The sequence below is a fragment of the Topomyia yanbarensis genome, chromosome 3 (genome assembly GCF_030247195.1).
Source record: "Topomyia yanbarensis strain Yona2022 chromosome 3, ASM3024719v1, whole genome shotgun sequence".
NCBI lineage: Eukaryota > Metazoa > Arthropoda > Insecta > Diptera > Culicidae > Topomyia > Topomyia yanbarensis.
In genome coordinates this window covers 346,627,802-346,651,903 of record NC_080672.1, presented here as the reverse complement: position 1 = coordinate 346,651,903, position 24,102 = coordinate 346,627,802, and the positions used below count along the sequence as shown (strand labels likewise).

The 24,102-nt window shown below is 36.9% G+C and overlaps 2 protein-coding genes across 2 annotated transcripts in view; both read right to left on the bottom strand.

The window, feature by feature from the left end:
- Window positions 1-253: 253 nt before the first annotated feature.
- LOC131692931 (putative mediator of RNA polymerase II transcription subunit 12) overlaps window positions 254-24,102 on the bottom strand; it is a 200,566-nt gene continuing 176,717 nt past the window's right edge. The window contains exons 3-5 of the mRNA XM_058980347.1: window positions 16,886-17,322; window positions 16,600-16,824; window positions 254-1,621 (exon numbers count right to left, since the gene is read on the bottom strand). Of these exons, the coding sequence (XP_058836330.1) occupies window positions 726-1,621; window positions 16,600-16,824; window positions 16,886-17,322 (1,558 nt within the window). The 3' untranslated portion in view covers window positions 254-725. The remainder of the gene's footprint in view (window positions 1,622-16,599; window positions 16,825-16,885; window positions 17,323-24,102) is intronic.
- Window positions 18,793-20,598, bottom strand: LOC131692934 (uncharacterized). Its single transcript, XM_058980350.1, has one exon. The coding sequence runs from the start codon at window positions 20,478-20,480 to the stop codon at window positions 19,284-19,286; it is 1,197 nt and encodes a 398-aa protein (XP_058836333.1). The 5' UTR covers window positions 20,481-20,598; the 3' UTR covers window positions 18,793-19,283.

The window sequence follows — 24,102 nt, the reverse complement described above, 5'->3', positions numbered from 1 at the left end:
TGGCTACATTTTCATCTTCTGAAAATTTTCCAATCCGCGATCAAAAGTAAAAGTAAATGTTTAATTTGGTCTGTACACTAGATAGAAATAAGGAACAGTTTTGTGTTGTTTGCATCGCGCTGACTTGCACACAAGTAGAGAGTAGAGTGAGTACTGCAACCGACACAGACATAAAATTCATGCCAATTATTTCTTTCCAGCTTAAATCGAACCCAAACGATTTTAGTAATTTATATATTTTCTAATCCTTAGATAATTATATCTTACCAAACTAATCGCTATTGTTATATTTGTATTTCATTTTATTTCACCAATTTTGTCATTTCGTTGGGAAAGCAACCTAAACCTATTTGTATCGTTTCGAATTCCACCCGCGTCAATCCGCATCCCATCGATTTATGCTTTTAATACATACTAATATTATTCCAAGCGAAACAGCCTTCCGGGGTCTTGTAGATCCTCACCAATTGCGCGCTCCCCCCATGGAAACTACTGCAGTAGCTCGAAGGAGCCCTATCGGGATGATCTACAAAAGTAATCCTTCCGTGTTGTGACTGTTTTGTCGGTTCATTTTTGTTTGTTTGTTTGTTTATGTGTTTGATGGGAAAACGATCTACATCTCAACGGAGTGGAATGAGTTTCAAGTCTTTTTGTTTTACTTCCCATTCGAGCTGATCCTTAGAACGTACGGCTCAGAACCCCCGGCCGGGTTGCTGATGAGCAGACTAATAGTAGAAAAATCTGTATGGCGATGGGGTTGAGTAGGATGGATAATTGTAATAGCTTGGGTAGGCAGCGGCACTGGCAGGGGTGATGGCGGATGGAGCGGAGTAAAAGGTAGCCCGCTGGGGATACTCGTACTGCTGAAAGGAGTGTGCTGCGACAGGAGCCGCGGCGGCAGCAGCACTGAAGTAGTACGGATTATATTGGGACTGAAATGCCAGCTGTTGTTGTTGTTGTTGTAGTTGCTGTTGTTGTAGCTGCTGTTGGTGGTAGGCTGCCAAGATTGCCAATTGGTTCTGATAGGCAGCCATGTACGGGTTCCAGCTGTAATACGGCAAATAGCTTGGAGTGTACACCGGAAATTGAGAAGCACTGGTGTAGTCGTTCATGAAGGGGTAGGTCTGCGGCAGGAAAGATGGCGGTTGATAGGCAATCGTTTGCGGGTTGAGGGAAGATTGCTGTTGTTGTTGTTGTTGCAGTAGTTGCTGCTGCTGCTGTTGTAGCTGTTGGTGTTGCTTTGCCTTTTGTCTAAGATTAGCTAGAAACTTCTCGGTATCAAATGCCGGTGCCACTGTTTCCATCTGTCCCAGAGCCTGCTGTCGAGCATCATCGATCTCCGCTTCGATTTCATTCTGGGAAACGCGAGCTTCTTGGAAACCTGGTCCCACTAGTAGTCCTGCTGGTAGGTCCTGATCAGCTGCTACTAAACCATATTTGCCTTTGGTAACGAGCTTCTTATTGAAGGAAATTGGCAGTCCCAGGGAGCCAAGTTCACTTGGCTTGATGCCGGCGATTGCAGTTGCAACGGGTCTAGCAACGGCAAGACCTCCATCTCCAACGACAGCTGTGGCTACGGGCTTGGATGATGCTACTCCTCCCTCACCGGCAATGGCAAGACCTGTGGAAGAATGAATAGCATTATATTAGGAGTTTGATCATCAATCGAAATAATATACGCAGATCCGAGGAGCAACCAACCTCCCCCAACATTTACACAGTCATTTGGGACCACAAAGGGAAATCAAAAAGTGCTGTGCTGGAAAATGGTATATGTCGAGCCACTATAATGTGTACTACCATATTTCAGAACCAGTTTTGCAAAAGCTGTTTGACAAGTGCTTGATGTGCTCCGATTTTGATGAAAAATTCAGCGTTTGTTTGTGCATATGAATGATGGACTTAGGTCAAACATTAAATTCCTACTTCACGGGTAAGAGCCGGTTCATCAAACATGTTTGTTTGACCAGACTATTTCTACCTGTGCCATAGAACTAGAATTTTCAGCAAATTGACAACAGTCAAGATGACATTTGTCAATTCTGTAACTACGAGCTCGAAAACTCGTAACATATTCTCTGCCTATGCCAAACGGATCCTCAGCTACATTAATAATATAATAACCGGTAGACACATGTGAACAATCAAACAACTAGCTTCCAACTACAATAATTTCAGATAATTTTTAACATATAGAGCAGACAGGGACAGCCACAAAAGCTAACAGCAGTGCCAAAGTTTTCCCTAGTAGGAAAGAAACCATTTCGAATGACATAATCATAGTTGGAACCTGTGTAGATTTTTCGCGACATGTCAAGCCACCCGTACATTCACGCTCTGCTGAAAATGTCTCATGTCTCAAACAGGTTAGCTTCCAAGCCTCGATGGTTGGTCTCGTGACATGTCATGGAATTTAAATGCGTCATCGGTCTTGAGACTGGTCATGAGGATAATTTACCTGTCGCGCGTAAGGCGATATCAGTCACAAAGTTTAGGAACCTGTACAAAGATGAACATTTTGTTATGGTTTGCTTGTTTGACCTGTATCTTATTCTTGATCGTTTAAGTACCGTGCAGTGGCAGATAAACGGAATGGTAGACGCTATATAAATTCAATTATTTTGAACTTTTTCAACTTTTTGATAATAAATGTAGCGAGTTACGAGGAGTTAAAAATCAATAGTTTTAGACATTTTAAACGCACACTGGGAAGTAAATGCGTCAAAATTGAAAATTTTTCATCTTTTCATAGATAAATATTGTTCGTTATTGCAAGCTACGAGGAGTTGAAAATCAATAGCTTTAGACATTTTAAACGCACACTGGGAAGTAAATACGCCAAAATTTGAAAATTTTCATCTCTTCACAGATAAATATTTTTTGTTATTGCGAGTTAAGAGGTGTTGAAAATCAATAGTTTTAGACATTTTAAACGCACACTGGGAAATAAATGCGTCAAAATCGAAAATTTTTCAACTTTCCACAGATAAATATTGCTTGTTATTGCGAGTTACGAGGAGTAGAAAATCAATAGTTTTATACATTTTAAACGTACACTTGAAAGTAAATGCGTCAAAATGGGAAATTTTTCAACTTTTCGCTAATGTTTTTTTGTTTTTCGAGTTACAGTAAGATTCCGTTTTGTCACGTTCCGTTTTTGGCATACTCCCATTTTGGCACACTCCGATTTTGGCAACAAATGGGTTCCGTTTTTGTCAAAATTCTTGTCGTACATAATAAATCTTTTAAAAATGTGCAATAGATATTTTTTGTATCAATTGACATTGTATTTGACTTTATTTCCAAACATGGGAGTCATATTAATCCTCAAAAGCCCAAATCATTTTTTTTAATTTTGTTAAAATTGTCTTACAGTTTCAATACTTTACTGTGATAATTTTGTGATGTTTTTCGCAATGTTGTTCTAAAAAAGCGTTATGCATTTAAAGGTTAAGGTGAAGATATGCGGAAGCCACGTTGCTAGGCACCGACTCGCTTGTTTACATTAGGAAAAACTGAAATCTGAAGTGAAAATTCAAACGCACAAATGAGAATTTCCGAACATTTTCCTTTGGTCATCTGCACATTGGCAGAAAATTTGAAGTTTTGTTAGTAAACGATTAAAGTTTCGCGAGTGTTTTTGCAGTGGTGTGTGAAAAAAGTACATTTGAAAAAGTGCAATGAAAACGAGAAGAAGTGTTTCGAAAAGAAACCCCAAGTGAAGAGAGGCGATATTTTTGCACAAAATAGGAGCTACAGATGGCATTCCGTCAAAAACTCGGATTGATTGTATAGGAAAATATTCTAGCTTCCTTAAGTAGCAGTTTCGTGGCACACCAGCAAGGTTAGTGTGTTGAAAAACGTATTTTATATTTGCTCATGTCAGATACATGGTTAGGCAGGGGAGAGGGGTGTGTGTGGCGCAGCAGCTATGTTGTGGCTCGCATGTATAATGTCCTTAAGTATGTTTCACACTAGGGTGATGTGCCTATTATGGCAGTAGAGCCTATTGTGACCCTATTTCGTACCCCTTGGTTTCGAACCAAGCATATGAGATAATGACACTATTGATTTAGCTAAAGCAGGTGAGAAAAAATTACCTCAAGTTATATTCTTTATTTGTTGTGCACATATGTATTTAGAACTATCCTCTAAATCCAACTTTTAATTAAAACAAAATCACCTTATTGAAATATCTACTAATCAGCCTCACTCACGTAGTGAACCGAAACTGGATGCAACAGCGCTTAGCAAAATAAACACTTACGAGCCAGCATTTACCGCCTCATATCTCGTTATTCCAGCACAAATATGCTAAACATTGCACTGATACATACCTTTATTTTAGCTGGAGAATCTTTTTACGATAATTTCACTTTAAAATCACTCGTCAAACACTAGAATAGGCCTAGTGTTATAATAGGATAAAACTAAATACGGGGGTTCCTATTATTGGCATGTTTTGCTGATACACTACCACAATCAAAACCAACTTTTTGTATCCATCATACAGAAAAGCCGTCACCAGTGCGGCCAAACCAAAACATGAACTTGTAAATATAATGTAATGCAATTTCAGGTATAAGTAATCAATTACTTCATGTTATTCAACTAATTGTTGATTGCAGATATTTTATTTTCATCTGCACATACAATTCGGATCGGGGGAAAGCAATGTGTGATGTGAAACTTGTCATTTCAGTTGCTAACCTTCGAATGGTTTTTTTCTGCGTGCGCAATTCTGGGCGCTCTTCTACTAACAGCTGATGAGTTTCATTGATGTGCGTGATGTTTACGTTTGTTTTGATCGGCTGAAAAAAGCAGAATGATTCGTTTTACAAATCACACGTTGGCGTCCATGGTCTGGATACCTAGTTAGAATCGACGCAAATGGAATATGAGGCATTGCGTTTCAACTAGATTGTTTTTCAGTGAGGTGGAAATTGGCACACCCATGAGGCGATAATTGGATCGTTGAGGTGGGAATAGATGCACAGAATGGAACATTTATTTTCATTAATGCTGAAAATTGAGGCAATTCTGCTAAATAAGCATTATATAGATGTTTAAGAAACAGTACACTGATACTTTATGCTGAGAAAGGTTATAGATAATATGGCTTCTTTTAAAGTTGTTCAAAAAATAGTTCGACCCTCTCCCTAATGGTGCCAAAATAGGCTCATCACCCTATATGTGTCGCATTTAATGATAACAAATAAGTATAGAAATGTATTGTTTATGTATAATACAAGTGGTAGCAGTGTAACTAGTGTTAGACGGAATCAATTTTTATAGTCGAATGCAGATGAATGCGCTACACCGCATAATACAACGTCACTACAAAACTTGGCACTAAATTTGCAATACATATCGAAAGCCCGTATTTAGGAATACAAAACTGATAGCTCCCAAATAGTTTACGATGCCTTTTTCAAAATGCATTTTCAGATATAGTGCACTCTATATTCGTAAATGTTGAATTTACAAATCTCTCCAGGTGCCAAAATTTTCTGGCAAAAAGAAATAATAAATTAACACCAAACATGAATTCAGCGACGTAAAATTACCCCAATGTGAAGTTTTTATCAAATTCGGATCCCTTTTGAGGTTTTGACCGACTTTTTTATGGAAGGTGATCACTGTGCGAAGACTGAATTTGATAAACATATGAATAAAATTGAATTTTCTTATTTTTTCCTTTCATCTAATTCCATTTCACACATGGTTAAAAATCCTTGAAACATTTTTGAATTCTTAAATTGAAAATCCAAACTTTAAAAATAAGGTTCAATTTTTGGCACGGTTCCGGTTTTGGCAACAGCAAAAAATAAAATTGTTGCCAAAAACGGAATCCTACTGTACTAGGATATGAAAATCACTAGTTTTGAACATTTTAAACGCACATGGGGAAGTAAATGCGTCAAAATCGCAAAATTCACTTTTTACAGATGAATGTTGCGTGTTTTTCCGAGTTATTAGGACTTGAAAATCAAAAGTTTTGAACATTTGAAATGCACAACGGGAAGTAATTTCGACAAAATGGAAATTTAAAAATGCGTTTAAAATTAGAGGTGTGCCCAGCGCCGCCGCGCCGACGGTTGCAGGTAAAAATAGTAAACAACTCGTAAACTTTGAACAACTTTGAAAAATTTTCGATTTCGATGCATTTACTTCCCAATGTGCGTTTAAAATGTCTAAAACTATTGATTTTCAATACCTCGTAACTCGCAATAACAAACAATGTTTATCTTTGAAAAGTTGAATTTTTTTCGATTTTGACGCATTTACTTCCCAGTGTGCGTTTAAAATGTCTAAAACTATTGATTTTCAACACCTCTTAACTCGCAATAACAAACAATATTAATTTATGAAATGTTGAAAGAAATATAATTATCTCATTTTCTATATTTCCAATTATCCGCCAAAGTACGGTATCCAATATTTTACCCATTTTCAATACCGGTTCATTGTCGACATGTCACATAACAAGCAAACCTGTTTTTCTATTGTCGCGACCGTTCGCAAACGAACATACATGTCACAGTTCAGTAAATGTACAGCCGCTTGACAAACCAGTTTTGTTTTGAAACATGTACAAATTTTATGACATGTCACGGGGAAAATGTATCGTGTCATAGTACACGCGCTTGTGTCACATGTCGCAAGAATCCGCAACTTGTACATGTCACGAGCAAACATGCGACCAGTCACCAGATGACTGGTCATAACCATGACATTTTCCAGCTATGGACATAATGGTCAAACCAATAAATGGTAGCACTCAAACACCTGGATGTACTGGTTATCACTTCTTCGAAACGTCGGACATTTCACGCAAAATAAATATTTTTGCCAGAAATCCGTGACTAAAAGCCTTCTTTCATTTCGTATATTTGACCAAAACCACATCTCAAAAAGACTGACAACTCTGTCCAGAATCGGAAGAGAGCGATCAAAAGCACCTCTTGCGGGTAAAGACTTTTCTACGGTTCATGTACGTACACGTAATATGACACAAATACTACATCACTACTGGTGAAAAATAATAAACAAAAACAGCAAAAGAAAATGGGATTGTTTTCAACCAGGAAACTGGGGCGACATTATGGAACCATTTCGAATCGACTTTTTCATACAAGCTTGCATACACTAAACCCTGCATTAGTGTTCGTGAGACCGGCCGACAAGAACTCAATAGGGATGCACCATCACATACACTCAGGTTTTTACGCGGTTTTTACGAGGTTTTTTACGAGGTTTTTTTACGCGGATTTTCCAATTAACGCGGTTTTTTTACGCGGATTTTCCAATTAACGCGGATTTTTTTAGCGGATTTTCCAATTAACGCGGTTTTTGCAAAAATATTCTAAGTCCTTTTGAATGCAAAAGACAGACTTTTTTCTGAAAAAAATTTCTAAGTCCTTTTAAATGCAAAGAACTTAGGGACGATCCATAAATGACGTAGCATTTTTTGAGTGATTTTTAACACCCCCCTCCCCCATCGTAGCAATTCGTCACAAACCTCTAAACACCCCCCCCCCCTGGTAATTACGTAGCTTGACGGTAATTCTCCCCCCCCCTCTTGTCCCGTAAAATTAAAAAAAAATAAAAAACTATGTTAATTATTCCCCTTTAAAAAAGTTACGTAGCATGACATGACCCCCTACCCCCCCCCCCCCCCCTGTCGCCACACATCATCACAAAATACAAAACTCCCCCATATGATGCAAAAAATATTCTAAGTCCTTTTGAATGCAAAAGACTTAGATGATTTTCGGAAAGATGAAAGAGACGGGTCTGGAAGATTCCTTATGGTCCGCACCCCAACAATATGGGTATTTTCGGAATGGTCTTGAAGAGTAGGTACTAGAAATTGATTTTTGACGCCTTCTTTGGTTTCAAAATTACGTTAAAAATCAATTTCTGGCACTTACTATTCAAGACCATTCCGAAAATACCCATAATGATTGGGTTATAGCGAATTTCGCTAAACCGGAAGTCGTCATCTTTGATTTCAAAATGGCGTCAAAAATCAATTTCTGGTACCTACTCTTCAAGACCATTCCGAAAATACCCATATTGTTGGGGTGCGGGCCATAAGGAATCTTCCAGACCCGTCTCTTCCATCTTTCCGAAAATTTTCTAAGTCTTTTGCATTCAAAAGGACTTAGAATATTTTTCGCAAAAACCGTGTTAATTGCGAAATCCGCGCCAAAAAAAAGCTTCCAAAAATATTCTAAGTCTTTTGCTGAGAGTTTTTTTTTTTGCGCGGATTCTCGAATTAACGCAGTTTTTTTACGCGGATTTTCCAATTAACGCGTTTTTTACGCAGATTTTCCAATTAACGCGGTTTTACATTTCTTATAAAAGAAATGTATAGAATTCGCTTAAACTTTCAAGATTTTTTCCGAGGCCCGGAGGGCCGAGTCTTATATACCAATCGACTCAGCTCGACGATTTGAGACAATGCCTGTGTGTGTGTGTGTCTGTGTGTGTGTGTGTATGTAACGGACAAATTCTCATTCGTGTTTCTCAGCAATGGCTGAACCGATCTTATCCAAACCAATTTTAAATGAAAGAACTAAAAAACAGTATGAACGCTATTAATTTGTTTTTGATTCTGATGTTTAGTTTCCAAGATATGAATGTTTGAATGCGTAAAAATGGCGTTTTTTACAGTTTTTTTTAAATTATCTGCCGAAATTGACATTATAGATTAACAATTTATATGTTTTTAGACAACTTTAACAAATACCTTTCGAACAAGCTATAGATTGTTGAAATCGGACTATTATCAAAAGAGATATTTAACATTAAAGGCGGACGAAAGATTTTTATCATTTCCCATTGCCAGAAATATGACCAAAAACATGTAATCTATTATTAACGCCAAAACGGCTTATTTTAGGTCAATAGTATCTTCGGAGAATTTAATGGCGGCAATATGCCCTTTCTTTTGGTATTGTGCTTTTGCTGATTAATCTCCCTATGAGTGAGATATTTTCACAAATTTTCTTGGAAGTGATTATATCGAAATGATGTCTTCAGCAAATTTGTAGCTCATACTTTTGCGAATAACTTTACTAAAGACTTTAAATATCTATTTTGAATACTTTAAAAGTTATGGCTTGTTGTTTGTTGATTACTCTTTCTAGCCTATTTATTGTTCAATATAGTAATAATCCATTGAAATAAGCTAAACATTATTTCGATAAAACGAATTTTGTATTTCATTTTACTATCTACAACCGCTAGAAATAATCACCGAACACTTCCAAGTTATCTGGAAGGAACTTGATAACTTATCAGTGCAAAAATGTTCATTTGTGCGAACCTTCTGACTGCAATTTTTCTAACTTATAACCATCGGATCGATCTGAAACATATCGGAAAATGGAAAGCGAAATAAATAACTCCAAGCAACGGCGTAGCCAAGAGAAGGTTTTGGGGTTTAACACCATACAACCCCCCCCCCCACCAAACCAAAAAAATAAATTGGATTGAAGTTGAAAATTTATTGATGCAGACTGATTTAATTCAATATTACAATAACAATTATCTGATCCGTAGATTCATAACCTGTTGTTGTAAACATTATGAGGACTTTTGATAAATTGTCGGAATGGGGTCCTTCCTGATATGTAACTGATCTATTGGTCTTGATTTCACAGTTGTCTAATAGCATCAATATCAAATTCCTGCCTGAAAACATTCCAATAGAAAATTCCAGAGTTCTGTAATCAATAATAATCCTCAGATTTCTTTTCAAATTGAGCTCGCTTTTGTAGAGATGTACTGTAATAAAGGTCTTTATTTAATAGGAAGTGAAGTTGAAATTGATTTAATGTCTATGAAACATAGAACTGCTCACCAAAAAAATGCATAACTTTCAACATTTGCTAAAAATGTTTTTGCCTTTCTCATTCACTCTAAAATTCGTCAATCTAATCGCGACCGGGAGGGCCGAGTGTCATATGCCAATCGACTCAGTTCGTCGAGATTGGAAAATGTCTGTGTGTGTATGTATGTGTGTGTATGTGGAAAAAATGTGAACATACCGGCCCGGAGCGAGTATGCAGTGAGGGGTTGCTACTTTAAAATTAAAACTAGTTTAAAATTTCTTAACAAGTTGAAAGTTTTATGCAGGACCCGGATCTTTCTAAATGATCCGCCGCTGGTTTCAAGCGATGTTTCAGTATCACATAGTATCTCAAGATCGTGGCTGTCGATCCATTGTTCGTATGTGAAAATTGTACTGAACATGTAATATTCATTTCCACCATTGTATTGAACATAACCAGCCATGGAATCGTAGTCTGGACAAATGAGAAAAGCACAATTGCACCATTAGGTGGATTAAAACGGGTTTTTATTTTGGAAATGCGTCAAGTTGAGACGAAAACGTAATATGATTAATAACGAGGATAACACTTTCGGAATGTAGAGAGAAATTTATGAAAAATGACGATTTACATTCGACTTTAGCAGGTCGTGATCGATTTTGATGAGAATTTTATTTTTGTTGTATGACCAATTATATGTATAGGCTAAATGTTTTTTTTTTTGACTCAGTACAATATACATAACCCCTTTAGGAAAATTCAGTTTTCCCACCACAATGCATTGATTGAGGAATTTAGATGTTTTATTAACAGAGCATTAGCAATAATTCGTTTGTATGTCTATATAATGGGTCATTTTTTCGCTTTCCCATTGATTTGGTTTGAGATTTCTAGCACTGATGTTGTCCTATGCTGATTTGAGCGATTCTCTGAGTCCTGCCACTATCCCATGTAGTATGTGTTATCAAAAACATCGCGAAGCATCAAGTTCTAAATGTTCTCAAACGATATAATATCCGAAGAGAGTGATAAGAGTTATAAGAAATGTCTCATCACACTGTTAGGTGGATTAAAAGCGTTTTTTACGCGGATTTTCCAATTAACGCGTTTTTTTACGCGGTTTTTACACGGTTTTTTTTACGCGGTACGTATCCCCGCGTAAAAAACCTGGGTGTATATACTTTACGTTGAACTTCCTACCTTCATACAATAGAGGTGCTGTAACTACTGTCGCTTCTCATTTGTATGGGAAACGGAAAGAAATATCAATCTTCTTGATATGTACTCTTCACATTTATTTAAATTTAAAATTTCGATGTCAGCGGTGCACTGGCAGTGTTGGAAGAAGCAATGAATTTATACAATTGGTTTAAACCACAAGTTTTAAAATCGTTATAACTATTGTTGAAAACTCGTATCTAGTTACCGTCTTCGACAAAGTTGTTAAGGGGTTACTTACCTTTATGCGAAAAAATTTTCGAAAAAGTTTGGATTTGCTTAAAGACATAAAGCAATGATTTTATTACATCAAAGCTATAGTAATTCAATAGCACATTTTTCAGTGAAAAAACAAGCATTAGTTTATAAAAATATATTGATAATTTACAGAGTTATGGCCCTTTTTTATTTAAGAGGCTTGTAGTGATCACGATTGAAGACCAATAAATCAACTAAAACCATAAAACTCATTAGTATATGAGCAATCATCGTACTTTAACGATTAGTTGAAAAAATAATATTTTTTTCTGCATTCGAGAACGTTTCGACATTTTAAGCTCTAAAATGATAAGGCCACCTCCTGAGTAGTAATTTATGTTTCGGGCACCATTTCATAACTAGTTTGCAACAAGAATTGTATGAAAGTTTTGTTGCAAACTGGTAATGAAGTAGTTACGGCAACAAAAATTGCTACTCGGGCTGTAAATAGTATTTATTTGCACTGAAGTATATAGAAAAAAAGTGTCCAGTATCTAGGTTATGTTGGCAATCATATTATTGTAGACGGCTCAAAAGCCATACATTCAGTCGATTACAATGCAGTCTCTTTCCACCCATCCTTATCACTTGAGAATTGTTTCGTTCGGAATTCTCGTTCTGGAGATATGAGTGTATGAGTCCTATACAAAACAATACCATGAGAAAGGAATGGTTCAAACTACCGGAATAAGTATATAAATTCATCGAAAAGCCAGTGGTCATTGAAAGTGTCCCTGGATTGCTTTTGAGACACGAACATTCTTGAAATTACAAGTCGTATTTTTGTGCAAATAGGTATGCTTTTAGTCACATTGATCATGAAAAATGTTTATTAGTGTTTTCAGTACAACTCAGTATGAGTTGTAATTTCACAGTAATATGTATGACATAAATTTAGTGAGATCAACTATCTGTGCAATGCATAAACAGTTATTGGAATCCTCGCTAATTTACGTGTAGAATACGAAGCACTCAAACCAAACGTCTATTGAATTGTCCAATGTCTGTACTAATTTTGGCATTTAAGCTTCAATTGAAGTGTTCTCAGCATTAGACAAATTTGGGCAATTGAAACCATCGCTATAAGTTAAAAGCATCCTTTTACTGGGATGCAAGTATAGTTCAATAGTTCAGGGGTCTTTGGGCGCCATTTTTCCCGTATATAATTTGTGGATATTTTTGGAATTTGATCCGTTATTTTTCATAAAAATGCATTCCAATACAATGAGTCTGCATTTCCAATAATATCAACCAAAAACAGGTGTTCTCAATTTTCCAATGACACATTTCAGCATATGTTTCATTCAAAATTCAACCATATTACCCAGCTTGAAACACCCAAGGATTTCCTTGATTATAGTATATACTAACGCTCAGTATAGAATTGTATTAAATTGGAGATGATGTAGTTGTCGGTTTTTGGTCATATGACTCTCCTTAGAGCAACGTTTTGAAGACAGAGCCTTTCATCTTCAGAGGAAACTCGGATTTGAACATAAATTAGTTAAAGTTTTCTCATAATACAAATATTTTGCAAATTTTGCCAGGACCACAAATATTATCTTTTTCAAGTAGAATGTAATATTTAGTTTGTTTCCGCAAGTGACTCTGTTTTACACTAAAATGAAAAACTATTTATAGGGAAATAGAAGAAAAAAAAATGGCTTGTTTTCTTTAATCTGAATAAATACATGACAAGATTAAATTAGCTTGGATACTAACAAATATTTCAGATTAGTTGAAGATCTTATGACATATCTGAGAAATGGATTTGGAAATATCAGGATAGATCTGAGTCGTGACAGTTGCCACGAACACGATTGGGGAGAGATCGGGGGTGGGTGAAGGTGACAAGTGAGGAATGGTTAACGATGGTTAGTGCTGTGACATTATTTTTGTATATAGGGTGAAATTTTGATTCCTTACATCTTTATTGTACATAAAGCAACTGATAATTTTTACGCCATAATTCGTATAACATAAATCTTACAAAAGAAGATAAACTTTAACTAGAATTTTGATATTCAAAAAAACAGTTGCTCTCGGTGATGCTACGAGTATAATATGAATATTTTCTCACTTCTTGGTGATCTGTGCATTCATATACCATCAATAAAGTAGAAACACCAGATAATCTTGAAACGCAGTCAAGAAAACAAAGAACGAAAACGTGCTCTTTGCAATGGGAGCTTCATAAACACTTCAGAATATTCTGAAACAATGGTTTTTGAATTCGGGAAATTCGTTTTATTCATTTACTTCTTTTAACTAACTTTTTTAAATTTTATTGAATATGCTCATTTTTTCCAGAACATTCATTTCAAGGATTACATTCGTTTCGTTTATTTTTTTTTTTCATTTTAAATATTTGACATGTTTTAAATATATAATCATTTCATTTTTATGATTTTTTACATTTAGTATTCTTTTGATTCATTTTGTTTATTTGACCTCATTTTAGCTATTGTATTCATTTCATTCTTTGTATGCATTCCGATCAGTTTATTATCTCATCTTATTCGTATCATTTATTTAATTTATTTTATTCGCCTTTTTCATGTTATGCAATTTTACATTCTACTTTTCACACTTTTTTCATTTCAATAATCTGACCAATTTTGTTCAGTCATTCATTTTATTCATTTCATCTAGAACATTAATAAGACGCAATTTCATTTATTCTATTATTTCTATTTCTTTTTAATATCGCTGATTTTGTTAATTACCAATTGTCAATTGAAAAAAAATTTACTCATTTTATCACTTTCTTCATTTCGTTTATTTTATTCATTCTATTTATTTCATTGATTTTGTTAACCCTCTGCATACCCTGTTATTTATGAACAACCACGTTTTCAAACAGCTATAACTTTGGGGTTAGACAAGATTTCCTCACTGTGCTTATCTCGCATCTAGTTGCTTTACGTGTGTTCGGCAAACTAATAAATAATAGAACAGAAATATGTGTAAGAAATGTCCCATCTCACTTATAGGTGGATTAAATCGGTTTTCACATTACAAACACAATCTACAATAGCTTTTTAAGCAAAACAAAAATTTGAACAGCGGAGGGATATTGAAAATAATGAAAAAGCTTGCGCATAAGCTGCGATTTAAGTATTCATCTTAACCCATTCATGCCCATGTGGTTTGTGGCCCCCAAAATCCACTATTTGTAATAATTTTTCTGCTTTGTGATGCAAATCCAACATATTTTGCAGTTTTTTTCAATGCGAACAAATCTCAGAAATCGAACGCAACCTTTTTGACCTTTGTCCGAATACGAGAAATTGGGGTTATAGGGTCTTTTGGCATTCATATTCAATTTTATCATTTTTTCGTGCATATATCTCTATTATTCTTCACGCAATTTTAATTAAATGTACCTTATTTAATGTAGAAAATCCTTAGTAACAAAATAAAAATAGATTCGTTACCAGTAAAATTCAGAAACATCAAATTTTCTGACATTTAGTCTCGATTTTACATTTTTATAATTAAATCGCACATTTTTACTCCTTTTAACAATAAATTCTTATTCAATGTAATACTTTTAGTGTAAAATGTGCTCAGGAATCACACGGGAAAAGTTTTATTCCTTTAAAAATAGGGGAAGTGGAGGTATAAGGACATTTAATGAAAATGTGATTTGTAGAGTTTATGTCAAAAAATTTGATGTTTCTGAATTTCACCGGTAACAAATCTATTTTTTCTTTATTCTTAACAATTTTCTACGTTCAAAGAGTTACATTTTATGAAAATTGATGGAGAAATAATAAAGAAATATGCACGACAAAATGATAAAACTAAATATAAATGACAAAAGGCCATATAACCTAACTTCTCGTTTTCGGACAAAGGTCAAAAGGCTTCCGTTCAATTTCTGAATTTTTTTCAGATTAGAAAAATTGCAAAATATGTAGGGGGACCCGGGGTTAAGACAGTGGGGGTAATTCGGACCCCCTCGATTTCTCAAAAAAGCAAGACTTTCTGACTATCGTACATATTCGTGGAACCGCTATTCTGAAGCATTAATTTTGAAAGCTGAATTTGATTCTTTGTTCTTTGTAGGACGAAGATACAACGTGTTTCGTTTTTTTGCCATTCCCAAACAAAAATATCTTTATAATAAAAAAATCGTGATTTAATCAATAAATAAAAGTGAAAAAATAAGCGGTAAGTATTTTGAAAAACTTGGCTCCTATTTTATCTAATGATTTTTGTTTGGGTGAAAACACAGATATTTTCGGGACGATTACCAATTTTGTGCTAAATGAGCGTTCGGGGCTATTCGGACCCCCCTATTTCGTCAACCACCGTTCAGCGGATTGCGGCTGCATACACCATTGCACACGCCACAGTAAAAAATGCATGGGCCACCAATCGAAAGCTGTGACTTACCAGATTAAGTTCTTGTAAAGCAATTTATTTATGTTTGCTTCTTAAGGAGTGTCTCTTATAAATGTTTCATAGGTAAACATAATTCCATTGTAAAAAATTAAAGAAAAATGACGGTCTGAATTGCCTCGTAGGGAGGTCCGGATTACCCCTATATTGTAAAAGGTTGAAAAAACGTAGATGTTTGCAAATCGTCGCCTAGCGCTGCTATTGAGTGGTGCAAATGAACTTTTTATGGCACTAAAATGTAGCTGAGGTTTTAAACTAACAATTAGGACCTTTGTCCGGTAATTATTTTTACATCAATCCACCTAAAAGGGCGATTTGCTTAAGTAGGTCCGAATAGCCCCGGTTTCCCCTATAATTTGCATCACGGAGCAGAAAAATTAATAAAAATAGGGGATTTTGGGGACAAAATAACCCAGTACTACAATTTCCTGTATTTTCCTTTAAAAAGAGGAATGAATTGTAATTTTTTGAGCGCTTCTTTAAAAGTTACAGCGGGGTCTAGATTTGTCCATATCATGCAAAATTTGGCATCTGATCTTACTTTGACCTTTGAGAATTCAAACAAAAAAATTTTGCGATGTCCTAATTTCCAAATCAAAATATTATATATAACCCAAAGTCCCTCTAAACAAGGTCCTAGTATGCTTCAAAACTATTAGTGGACCTTCCTATATAAGGACTTTGCATATAATCAAAGTATGCTACCTACTTGAGCCGCAAACTAACTCCGGTATCCCCTAACCACTTTTCAATGAAAAAGCACCTTTTTCAGTTTTTTCCCATTTCACAAATAACTTTCATGTAAGCATCATAATTCGTCAAGTGTTCCCACCTAAAATTTCCTATTCCCCAGAACAGTTCGACATCCACTCACCAACTGGTTTCGCTTCAGCAATCGAGGCTTCCTTTTCCGGCGAATTCACCTGGACACTGTCATCGTGCTGCGTTGCCGATCCCTCCTCCTCACCAACATTTTCCTCTTCCTCCTTCTTCTTGTGATGTTGCTCCTCTTCCTTTCCTTTGAAACCCGGAAACGAGGTAATCTTGTAAGTGGTCTTCTTCTTTTGAGCATCAGCACTTTGCGATTGATCGAATTGAGCTAAAATGTAAACAAAACATAAAACCAAAGTCCAATTATCATCAAAAGCAGAAACACTCACAATCAAACAAAAACTTAATCGCATCATGATCATCATCCTGCTGTTGGACGTGGGCCAGCTTCTGAGCGGCAACTCCCAACTTCTCCAAATTGTCGGCGTAGATCTTCTTCTGATCGGCTGACAGCTTTCCCGTTTTCTTCACCTGCTCCTGCAGCGTCACCAGCGAAGCGGCAGCCTTCTGAATATTTAGCAGATAATCTCCAAAGGATTGATCCGCTGCCCGGATCTCTTCATCCTCCGCCAAAATTTCCTCGTTGTTCTTGAGCTCATCTACGATCTGGTGCACCTTCAGTTCCATATCGTCATCGTCACCACGGAGAATCTTGCTCACCACCGTCCCATCGGAGTTCTTGCGAATCTCCAGAATTTGTCCCCGTGCGCCACCGTAGAAGGGCAACTTTAGAACGTCCGACGCGGTACGATGCTCGGCAGCAGCTCTGTGAACGAGACAGCAGTAGGGGGAAGATTTGAACACCGCGGAACTGTTGCGCGTCAGCGAGCGAAGTCGATGGAGGACGCCGACAAGGAACGAGGTTGCATAAGTTCGGATCGGATAGTTTGTCAGTCAGGTAATTACCTAATTATTAGCGGTGGTTGGTAGTGTCTTCAGCAGGAAGAAGGTAGAAGATGGAAAGAGTTTAGCGAGTACAGAAATAGATGGTTTTGGATTGAGGTGCATAATGTGTCGTGAGGTGCCCACGCGTCGTGCATCTTAAGTAGACTGGGAGGTTGAGGCTAGCAGAGCGGGTACGACAATGTGCGGACTCTATTTACAACTAAAAGCGAATGTGGGGACCTAGAAAAAAAAACAAATTGTGTGCAGGTCACGTCTGCGCAAGCGGGTCAACCGTTCAATGCGAGGGGACTGAGTGCCAGTGAATGTGGGACGAGGTTAATGCTAAGAAAACCACCTTGTTTTACACTATATACAATCAGTTACTTTTTATTATTCGCAAGCGTACTTTTGTAAGTTTTGAGCCTGATTATTCGATTCAATTTACATAGTCTACAATCAGATCAGCCTGAGCGTGTGCTCGACCATTGGCACCAACGATCGCTACGGATTGCGGTCGGAATAGGATTCGCGTTGAACTACCATGTTTTAAAATAGCGTGCGAAACGGGTGTTGATATCGCAGTTCCCCCATTACCGGACACGGCTTTGGAGTTGGGTTCCAGAATCAGGGATGCCTCATCTCGATTTTCTGTCACTGGTACACCATAGAAAGGGTAAAACTGCGCAAGGGTCGGTGCTACGGGGACTCGAGGAACTGGTTGGTCTGCAGCAGTCGAACCGGTAGCAGTTACGAATACTGGCAACTCGACTTCCAAAGCTTGAACTTTTGCTGCAGTTGATTGAGTTTTTTGTTGAGTTTTCACCGCCGGAGTTTCCGCAAGATTATTCGTAACTTTTGTGACAGCCGCTGGAGCAGTCTTTATTTGAGCTAAATTCTGTGGTTTTTTCTGTACTAGTTGAAGCTTCTGGATTTTGAACTTGTTGTTCGGTTGCTGGAACGCTTGAATCTGTGGAGCACTCACTATTCGTCTGGGTTGCTTAAGTTTCTGGGCAACAGGACGGAGTCGTCCGTCGGTCAACTTGATAGGATCTGCACCGGTGGTAGATTGCATTGGTATCGGACCAAAATTTAGTGTTTTCGGTACTCTACTGAACGGATGCGGTGCAAAAGACCCACTCGGGATCAGTTGAAACGTGCCATCATCGAAGAACCCTGCCCGGCCTCCGTACGGTACCAGAGTAGCAGGTGGGTAGTTCAGGTTCACATTTGAACCCGGTGCTAGCAGGTAAGGTGAAGGGAACGGCTGTGGCTGGAAGGGAAAGAAGCTTGGAGGAGGAAAAAGGAAGAAAAGAATATTCGATTAATGTGCATGTCGCGAGTATGCCTTGGGGTTAGAATTACCGAAACCATCTCTCCACTAGATGCTTGCTGTTATCTACGAAGTCTTAGCAACTGGTTAAACTACATCACTCATAGATGCTTAATGGCTTCCGCATGACAGGGTTAGAGCTAGTAACAAAGTTAAAACCACTACAGAATAGCATGCAATTTCTAGACCTACGAATAAAACTACAGGTTTTCGTATACTACTCAGTGTCATCATCTTTATTCTATCGCCTTACATCTAAAATAAAACATACGAACGTATCTCAAAAAATGCAAAATCTGTGATAATCTAGAGGACTTGGTTCAAGCATGACTTCATTCCGCAAATGCTACGAAACAGACTACATAACACTAACCCGGACGTTCCCCCTATCTACGGTATAATTTAAAAGAAATCAATGTCGCAACTGATGGCAAGTGTTTTCGTACGAAATTTATACAAAAGATATATACAGCATGGCCACTGTTTTCCCTCATTCCGTAACTCATCTCTGACTAATTCCTATAGTAAACTACGGGTCCACTAGCCACCAGTACGGCATCGAGGGGTAAACTTCTTTTCGTCGCATTGATCGTCTTCTCTAGGTCTACACTTTCCGGAACGGCATAGATCTTCGCGCCAGGTCCAGCTATCGTTAGACTTCGTGGATGAGTGATCGCTGTACCGTTCGGGCCTACAATCGCTGTTCCACCACTTCCAGCGGTGGCCACACCTCCAGGTCCTGCGATAGCTATTCCACCCTGTCGAACTCTTAGCCTCTGAATCACAAGACCTCCTCCGTTCGACGGGTCACTCTGGCGGTTGAAAAACCCAAACGGTCCCTTCTCTTGCGGGAGTTCTGCTTCAGTTGTGCTTTCTGCAGTTCCTTCTGGAAGCTCTTTCAGATCTTTGATTTCCGATGGCAGGGTAGTAGCCGGTGAACTCGATGGCAAGATACTGAACCGATTGGTAAAATTTTGAAAAGTTGCTGAAATGTTGAAGCTTCTTCCGGTTCCGCCGATCGATTTATTCAGAATCAACATGTCCAATTCCGAATCGGCTTCATCCTTTTCATCACTAGCGCTGTCTTCGATCAATTTACTATTGAGAAATTTATCGTTCGGCAGGACTTGCGCAATCTTCTTTTTTTCCTTATCCCCATCGTCAACACCCAACTCGTACTCAACGGCATCCAACATCTCCTCTAACAGATCTTCATCGATCTTATCTTCCTCTACTACTCCAGCTACATCTTCAATCACTCCTTTTGCCTTCTTCTGTTGTTTTCTTGGGCTGATCTCCTCCTCCAGCGGTATAGCTTTTGCATGGCCTCTCATCGCTCTCAATGTTCCAAAATCGATCGTACTGGGAACAAACCGAATCTCGCTGGACATCCCATCTGCTGAACGAACAGCCACGGGCAAAACATAAATCTTCGGTCGCAGTTTCTTGTTCTTCTTCAACTTCAACTGCTGGAACGATCGGGGAACATCGGGCATCGGGAGGTGCAGGTATGGAGCCGGATAGTAGTAGGACTGAGCCTGAAATGGATCAGCGGTCAGCTCTTGCCCGTTAAACTGCTTGAACAGTGGGCCCGGATTTGCGGTGGTGCGAAGATTTAGTGGTTGATATACTGGCCGGGGATAAAAGTAGCCTTCGTTGTAGCCTTGTGTACGAGGAAATGCCACGTCCTGCTTCTTTTTGTAGCCCATTGCGATATTGATTTTTTCGATCTCCTGAAGTATTCGATGGGTTTCCTCGAGCGAACCGCGCTGTTCTTCCACCGGCTCGTAGGTGGGTTCCTGAGGAAAGAAGCGCAACACTTGCTTCTCGATCCTAAAAGCAATGAGAGAAAGATTATTTACCACGGTGGTTCGGTTTATCGGTTGGTTTGGGTTTTTGAATGTACGGGACGAACTAAAGAAGGAAATCCAGCACGTTGTAATGATTGGTTGAGGAATAAAAACTTACACACATGTATAAATACGGGAATCAAGACTTGTGATATATTGTACTGCATGTTGTTAGAAAACACGTTCAGCTTAAAATATGGAAATTACATATCAATCGGAATCACTTAAAAATCAAGAATCTAGACTAGGTTAGGAACAGAAATTTGGATTGTTCTATTGAGATCCTTCCTGTAAAATTTTAAATCGATTATATCAGAGTGTGTCTCAAAAGTCATGAAATATAATGTTGCCGTATCCCCACTGAAAACAACATATTCGAATCAAATGGAGGAAAAAGAGGAGGGGGACCCTTAGATTCACCAACGATGAGTAAGATTTAATAGTGTATCCTTGTATCCAGACAACAGAATATTACGTGAGGGCGGATATTTTCGAACAACATTGTGCTATCAAATCTTCACTCAAATTCCATCAAAAGATCTACCGAAGATATCCTACATTGTATGTGCTAATGTATAGTAGGATGATGTGGTTCCAGGTGGAACCAAAAGGAGTGGGCGATGGCTTCCGCTCTGAACAACAAAAAGTCAAACCAATGCACAGTGGAGCAGGAATTTTAACATTCCTTCCATTCCCCGATGATTGTAAGGACGTGGCCGGCGCCGTTATTGCCATTTCAAAGAATAGGAAGAAACGTGCACATTGAGGATGGACAGCTACTCCCAGGCCCCATCCATTAATTCTCTGTGAAATTTCGCTTGTTCTGGTCAATCACGGAGTAGCAACTACGAATTGTGTGGTCATCATGCTCATGTTCAATTACAATATGTTTGGCAAAGTGTGCTTTACAAGGCCCTTCTTTTTGTTTATCTGTTTAAATTGAAAAATTATCTCAAAAACTCAACGTAGGAGTTAGGTATTTTTAACATACAATGTGTTTTCCGAAATATTTGAGGACGAACATTTTCTTCTAACACATCAAAACTCTAGCTTTCATCGTTCAAAAGATATAAGCACTTAATATATCAAAAATTCTAAAACAAATAACTCAATTTCATGAAATTTAAAAAATATCGTATGCGCCATTTTTGCTCAATTATAACTCTATTCATGACCTTATTTATAGTTGAAAAAGAAGTATCTTTTGCTGGCCCCAATGAGTTATATTGTCATTCCAAAAAAAACATTTTTTGTGAAAAACTCATAACTTTTCAACGAATTCAGTTATACAGGGTGTTTGGTTCATGGTTAAGAACCTCTCGAGGGATGATTGAATGTCATATTTAGAGAAAAAAATCGTTCTACACATGCCATGAAATCTCAACCGTTACTAAGTTATTGAACTTTTTGTGTTAAAAACTTAGTTGTCTTAAAACAGCTCTAACTCAAAAAATATACATTGTATTTCAAATCTTTTAGATCCATTGGATAGGTGAGAAAATTTTCCACTGAAAAATGTCCTCAAATATTTCAGCTAATGAGGTTAAGTAATCTTTTAACAGTAATTTATTTAAAATTTAACAATTTTGATCGATTTTTCGTTCACTTCGCGAAAATCTTAATAGTTAACATCACTATTTTAATAATTCAAATTGTTAGTCTTGAAAAGTTATATAATTTGTTCTTTGACATGATATACTTATCTTGTCTTGTTTTCATGTGTTTGGGTTATTGAGCTTGGATATTTTTATCTCATATTCACGAATACTAGCTCTTATTGAAAAAGTATGGCACTTATTATACCTTTTCTTATTTTTATTCGAAAGCCAGGAAAACTTTGCAGAGAAAAATGTATTAATACCTTTCAGTTAAGTGAATTTAGTATTCTTTTAGAAGTTAATTAGTTTAAAGTTAGTGTTTTTATTAGCATTTTCGTTATTTTCTTAAAATAGTAAATAATAAACTTCACCATTATTATCATGGAATTAATGCATCTCAGCAAGTTATACAATTCTTCCTTTGACTCCATTCAATTATCTCTTTTAGTTTCGAAGCAAAATCATTTTTATCTTCTCGTTTCATATGCAAAAACAACGATTTCGAACCCACTGCAATTGTGATGAGGCCATCCTGTGTTAACTATTAAATTGCAGCGAAATTAAAAGCGATAGGGCTAAAGTGTCAAACAACAAGTTGTAGAGAATATTAAGGGGCACCAAATGAACAATAGTGAGGATAAATTTAGTTGATTAATAATTAGAATAATTACAAAAATCACCAAAAAACGCAAATTTTGAGTTATTTTACTAGTAAAAAGTCATGTAGTACGCTTAACTAAAAGATATCTGTACATACATCGAAAGGAAATTTTCTCAGCTTTCCAATGAAGCCCTGATAATAGCGATATAAAGCACATTTTTTAGATTAGAGTCATTTAAGAACTTGCAAGTCAATTACAGGAAAAGTTTAGAAGTCAAATTACAAGGAAACCAGAAGAGATAAGAATATTATATTGAAGAACAAATTATGAATCATTCTCAAACCCAACTTTTGGATAATAGATATTGCTATAATTATAATTCATTATTTTGAGAAAATTAACAAAAACCTCATCAAAAACACTAACTTTTAACTACTTTACAACTAAAAGGTAATTAAAACTATTATCTGAAAAATATGAGGACATTATTCAATAGAAAATTTTCTCACCTTTCCAATGGCACTAAAAGATTTAAAATACGAGGTATACTTTTTAAGTTAGATGTGTTTTAAGATAAACAAAAATTTTTACACAAAAAGTTCAATAACTCGGTAACGGTTGAGATTTGATGGTATGTGTAAAACGATTTTTTGCTCCAAATATGACAGTAAATCACGCCTCGAAAGATTCTTACTCATGAACCAAACACCCTGTATATGTGGTGCCATGAAGCAAATTATCTGCCTTAAAACAATTTTAAAGTTGTCTGGAGACTACTTCTGTTTTAAATCAACACCACAAAAGTTATTTGAATAAAACAGTTTCTCTAAGAAACACCCTAACCTTCGATTTTTAAATTGATGTAAAATGAAAGTATGACAGCTAGAACTTACATGTCTTCAGCAAACTTTTCCAAAATTTATCGTTCTAAAACTTCGCTGAAGGTCATTTGGCTCTAGCTGGAATGATTAAAAAGATAATTTTTTGATCTTGGTAAAATTAGAACCACCCTGACTGTTGATTTATAAATAAAGAAGAAGCTCACAAACTACGAAAACTTCTCCAAAGACTTAATGAGGCTAAGTTGTTTAGTTTTTGTTAAATTTTATAAAATTCCAGCTAAATTTGCATTCTGAACCACTGTGCAATGTGATTTTTACTCTATGCGGGATTCGGAAAACTTTGACCGTCGGCTAACAGATGACACCCTGAAAACTGTGTGCGCAAAGGGGATCTCAAAGATAATGACGGAGTGCCTGCTCTTTTGTGAATTCCTGGCGA